The 5,469-nt window shown below is 38.6% G+C and overlaps 1 protein-coding gene across 1 annotated transcript; it reads left to right on the plus strand.

The window, feature by feature from the left end:
• Positions 1 to 1,780: 1,780 nt before the first annotated feature.
• LOC132885944 (uncharacterized) lies at positions 1,781 to 4,261 on the plus strand. The gene is made up of 3 exons (XM_060920475.1): positions 1,781 to 2,829; positions 3,056 to 3,372; positions 3,589 to 4,261. The coding sequence occupies exons 1-3, from the start codon at positions 2,324 to 2,326 to the stop codon at positions 3,951 to 3,953; spliced, it is 1,188 nt and encodes a 395-aa protein (XP_060776458.1). The 5' UTR covers positions 1,781 to 2,323; the 3' UTR covers positions 3,954 to 4,261.
• Positions 4,262 to 5,469: the final 1,208 nt, after the last annotated feature.

Genomic DNA, 5,469 nt, shown 5'->3' on the forward strand with positions numbered 1-5,469 from the left:
ACATCGCATACGAGTCAGGCTGTCTTTTTTTTCACTACTGCGCATGCATATAACACATCTTGTTGAATATCACGGTAATCACATTATCTAATTCAATAGATGTGGCCACATTATCGCCCATTTAAAAACGTGTTTTTGTTGTTGTTTACATCTACATCTGCCAAAGCTACGTTGCGATGTGGAATTTTTTGAAAGGTGTATAGAAACCACCAGAGACGGGGACAACGCGACCTCGGTCTGAAGAGGAGAAAAAGGCCGCCGATAAAGCGTACGAGAAGGAGAAATGACAAATGACTTATAAGCAAATGTGGGAGCAGGGTAGGCCTTGGCTGCGATATGATTTTTATGGAATAATTAATTTTTTTCAAGTTGATTCCTAGTCAATATGAAGCTCCTAATGCTTTCTCTCTCATAAACAGTGTTGTATAGTAACGAAGTAAAAATACTTCACTACTGTACTTAAGTACATTTTGGGAGATTTTGTACTTTACTTGAGTTTTCAAATTTTTGAGAACTTTCACTTTTACTTCACTATATTTTTTAACTTAATTGCATACTTTTACTCCGATACATTTTCAAAGAGCCGTTTAGTTACTCGTTACAAAAAAAGAAAGGAAAAAAAACCTGTTTTAACCCCACTGACTGCAACGAAATCAGGAAGTGCCTGGGCTTGTTCACCACTTGCGCATGACAAACAATAGGCTACACCTGTTGGCTTCACGCAGTAAGCAGAAAGCTAGCTTCGCAATCAACAGCCCTGATGGAAGAGGAGATGGAGACAGCAGCTACTTCGGCTACAAATGAAGAGGAACCTGATGATGAGCACCCCTGGCCGTATTTGAATACAATGTTCTCTTACATTGATGTGAAGGATTCGTCCTATCGAATGAAGTGCCTCTTATGCCTTCCAAAAAACGTGGAAATTCTATCTTATAGAAACTCCCTGTCCAATCTAAAGAAACACATCGAGGTAAGTTCTAGGTTTATGAAATTGTTACAGTATATTCCCATTTCAGCAACCATAGTATAAATATTCTAGACACAATAAAACCTTGAGCATTCCTGTACAAACGAACTTTGTTCTTCGGTTCCACGCGGTTTTGGCATTTGTTGGCTGTAGCAGGCTACCTAGCTGCGAGCCTTTTCAGCTCAAGGAAAGGCATAGCTGTAAGTGTAAGGAGGACGAATAGGGAAAACTGGCATACAAATTCAAAATGGAAAAAAAAAACATTAACACAATTGAAATGAGCTTTGTGTGTGCTTCTGCTATCTAAGTAACAAAGCAAGGGTTAGCAAAGCTTGCAATTCTGTCTTGGTGAACTGCTACACTGTCGAATTTCAGTGCTAGCTGGTGTGATGCCCATGGCGACATAACCTACAGTTTGGTTTTGAATATTTGATATTCAAATACATTTAAGCTGTGATGTAAATCACAGATTCTTCAAACAATTTTTACTGTCTTCATGATAATCCAGACTATACTGCAAGACAGTAAATTAAACAAAATCATACTATGATTTTCTACTATCCTAAATATTACTATATCACAAGTTAAATGCTCTTTTTAAATAAGTCCAATTTTAAATATTCAATTCCAACCAATTCATCATTGGCACTAAATGTAAGCCTATGTTTTATGTGTACAGCATGTTTTATTTAGCAACTTAAGCAAATTGGTAAATGTGATGCACTGTTTGTAAGTAATGTGTGGGTGAGTTAATTTGTGTTCAGTTTGACTAAATATAGCGTGTGTCCTTTTTTTGTCTGTTTCAGAGAAAGCATCTGCACCATGTTCAAAAATACATCGAGCTGACCACAGCAAAGCGGACAAGGGTCAGTGGAGCATCCACCACCAGCAAGCAGGCCACATTAACACAGTCCTTGACCATGACACCTCAGAAGAGAATTGACAAGGCCGTCGTTAAATACGTTGTACATGGGCTTCGGCCATTTTCTGTAGTTGAGCAGGAACCTTTCAGAGAATTAGTTAAGGACCTTGTCCCTAATGCCAAAATGATGTCCTGGGTGACTCTCACCTCCATGATTGATGATGGCTTCAAACAAATGAAAACGGCTCTGACTGAGGCAATGAAGGGGGTCGACCACATTGCCACTACTACCAACTGTTGGTCTGTCAGAAGGCGAGGCTTCATCGGTGTTACTGCACACTGGATTGACCCTGAGACTCTTCAAAGATGTTCAGCAGCATTAGTTTGCAGACAGTTGAGGGGTTCACACACATTTGACCTGCTGGCCAATGCTCTGAATGACAAACACGCGGAATTTGAGATTCGAGGCAAGATTGTGAGGATGACCACTGATAATGGTTCGAACTTTGTCAAGGCTTTCCGAGTGTTTGGGGAAGATGAGAACAACAATGCAGAGGGAGTTGAGGAAGCTGGAGTCTGCACAGTCTGAAGAGGAAGACGATGGTGGAGTGGATGAGGACGAAGATGTACAGTACGTTGATACGGCAGCTCTTCTAAATGAAGATGATGGCTTTGAATTTCAACTACCGAGACACCAATGCTGTGCTTGTCATATCTTAAATCTAATCACTAGTGAAGATTCCACAAATGCAACCTCCAATGATGCATACAAAAAGCTGCACCATGCAACGTTTGGCAAGTGTTACGGCCTATGGAACAAATATGGAAGATCCACACTTGCAGCTGAGATGATTGAAGATGTCTGTTCCATTCAGCTTCTAAGACCAAATAAAACAAGGTGGAATTCCTTGTTCATGGCCGTGGAACGCCTACTCTGGATTAATAAAGAGAAGGGACAGGGGGCCCTAAGAGCTATTGCCACCGACCTGAAGGTCCCAATGTAAGTAGACCTAAGAATTGAATGTTTTTTTTATTAAAGTAAATATGGAATAACAGATACAGATAAACAAAACAGATTTCCAGTGTTTTTTGTTTTTCATCATGGGTGCTATTTTTTTCACATTGTATCAGAACTGTGATATTTCTATTTAGTGTTCATGTATAATTCTTGGTTCCATCTAACAAATATCCGGGTGTCGTGTGTGTTCTTTTTTTTGTCAACACAGGTTCAACCCAGCGGAACTTGCATTTCTCACTGAATATGCTGCTGTAATGAGCCCTGTCGCCCAAGCAACCAACATACTGCAAGCAGAGACCAACGCACAAATGGGGTGGCTACTTCCTACAATCCACCTGCTGATGGTCAAACTCGACAAGGTCAAGTTGCAGCTGAAGTACTGCAGGCCTCTTGTTGATGCTCTACAGTCTGGAATTCAGAACCGTTTTGGGCACATGTTCAGGGATGCTGAGCTGGTTGGAGCTGCAATTCTTCTTCCCAAATTCCGAACGACATGGACGAAGGACGACGCTACCATCAAAATGGGTAAGGCATGCATATAGTTAAGTGTGTTTGTGTCTCGACACTTTGTAATATTAACAGTTTTGCATGTTTGTTGTAGGTGCATGAAATTGGACAATGAATGAGTGCAAAAAAATAAATTCAAATAATACTTTAATGTTTCACTTCCTTAGGCTGATATCACAACATGGTAGAAGGTTGCACTGCATCATTTAAGTACTGTAACTTTCTATATTTCAGGAATCGATTACATCAAGCAGCATATAGAGGATCCCTCCCTCCCGCCGGGTGCAACCAGGTCGAGTTCATCAGATGAGGATGACTTCTTCTCGTCCCTGCAGGTGTTGAAGACCCAAGATGGTGCCAAACAGTTGGATGCCTACCTGTCCTGCTCAGCTGACCACATGGACTTGCTGAAGTCTTTCTCTTCTGTTTGCAAACTGTCTGTCAAGCTCAACACGCCACTGCCAGCATCAGCAGCATGCGAAAGGCTGTTCAGCATAGCAGGGCTTGTTTTCAGCCCACAAAGAGTACAGCTAAATTCTAGGCATTTTGAAAGCCAGCTGCTTTTGAAGGTGAACAGAAAGTTTTACAGTTTCAAGTGATGGCGGGGGTTATGTGCAAGGATTACCTCAAAGGAGATTTAAGTTAGAGGGGAAGAATAAAAAGGTCAAGGGCAAAAGTGTGTATTGGGGATGGGGAAGTGGGGCTTGAATGTGCAAAAAGAAAATCTGTTGGTGCTATGTTAAATGTTAAGATTTAGTTTATAAAGTGCAATAACGGTAGCAGCTCTTTTTTGTTTTATATTTTGTCTTGATGGTGTGATGTACGCCTCATTTTCAGTACTATTTTATTTTTCAAAAAAAGGTTTCAAACTGTGGTCACCCTCTTCAGATGCCAGATAAGCTTCAGTTTTCTCCAAATTACTTTTTTTTTTATTATTATGACAGCAATTGGTCGTGTATGCACCTCCATAGTTTATAAAGTGCAATAACAGTAGCAGCTTTTTTTATGGGTTTTTTTTTCTTAATGGTGTGATGTATGCCTAATTTTCAGTACTTTCTCTTAGTTTAAAAAAACAAAGGAAAAAATGAGAAAAAGTGTCAAAACTGTGGTCTCCATCTTCAGATGCCAGATAGGCAGCTTCATTTTTCTCCCAATTTATTTTTCTTGTTTATAATGGTTGTGTGTGCACCTCTATTTTCAGCAGTGTAATTGCTTGTCATGAACCATTGGTAACAAATTACCTTCAGTTTACCAAAATATTACAAATATTACAAATTCAGATTGCCTTTGCTTGTTTACTTTTACGTGTACTTTTAATTACATTACTTTTATTTTTGCATTACTTGTCATACTTAAGTGCAAGAAATGTCAGATACTTTAAGACTTTAACTCAAGTAACATTTCAGTCAGTGACTTTGACTTTTACCAAAGTCATTTTTTGGAAGGGTACCAATACTTTTACTTGAGTGTGATTTCCCAGTACTTTATACAACACTGCTCATAAATGGTTAAATACAGAAAGAATGTTGGACATATTTTGGGTGCTATAGTCATGATAGTAAGTATATTTGTTTACAATACTCATACACCAAGTTTCCAAGTTTTCCAATTTATTATATTATGGTGCTCTGTGTTGTTCTCATTAGGGTGTGGCTGGTCCCCACCAAAATCTAAAATTTTATTATATCTTACCTGACTTTTTTTTTGGTAATGAGGTTACACATGTAGAGTATAATTGTGAAATTTCATCAATTTTGAAGAAGTTTTAGGGGTGGCTGATTGCAATTTTATTTTTCATGCATTTAAAAATCAGACGAAAAATATCAATGAAGGAAAATAAATTTATTTTGTACTCAGATTGTACTGCTATATTTAACACATTCAGTAACTCACTTAGATTATTAATTATTAAACATAAAAGACTTAATATCAAAAATGACATAATTTAGTCATTTAATCTAGTATTAAGCTCCAAGTTTCCAGATCTAGGCACTTTTGTCATTTACGCTGGTCTGGCACATTCTTCCTGTCATTTTCAACCACTTGCAAAATCTGTTGGTATTTGTCCTCATTCTTTGAAGACTGCAGAAAGTCTGCTGCAAGCTTGACTCCTCT

This window comes from Neoarius graeffei, chromosome 5 (genome assembly GCF_027579695.1).
Source record: "Neoarius graeffei isolate fNeoGra1 chromosome 5, fNeoGra1.pri, whole genome shotgun sequence".
Classification (NCBI taxonomy): Eukaryota; Metazoa; Chordata; class Actinopteri; order Siluriformes; family Ariidae; genus Neoarius; species Neoarius graeffei.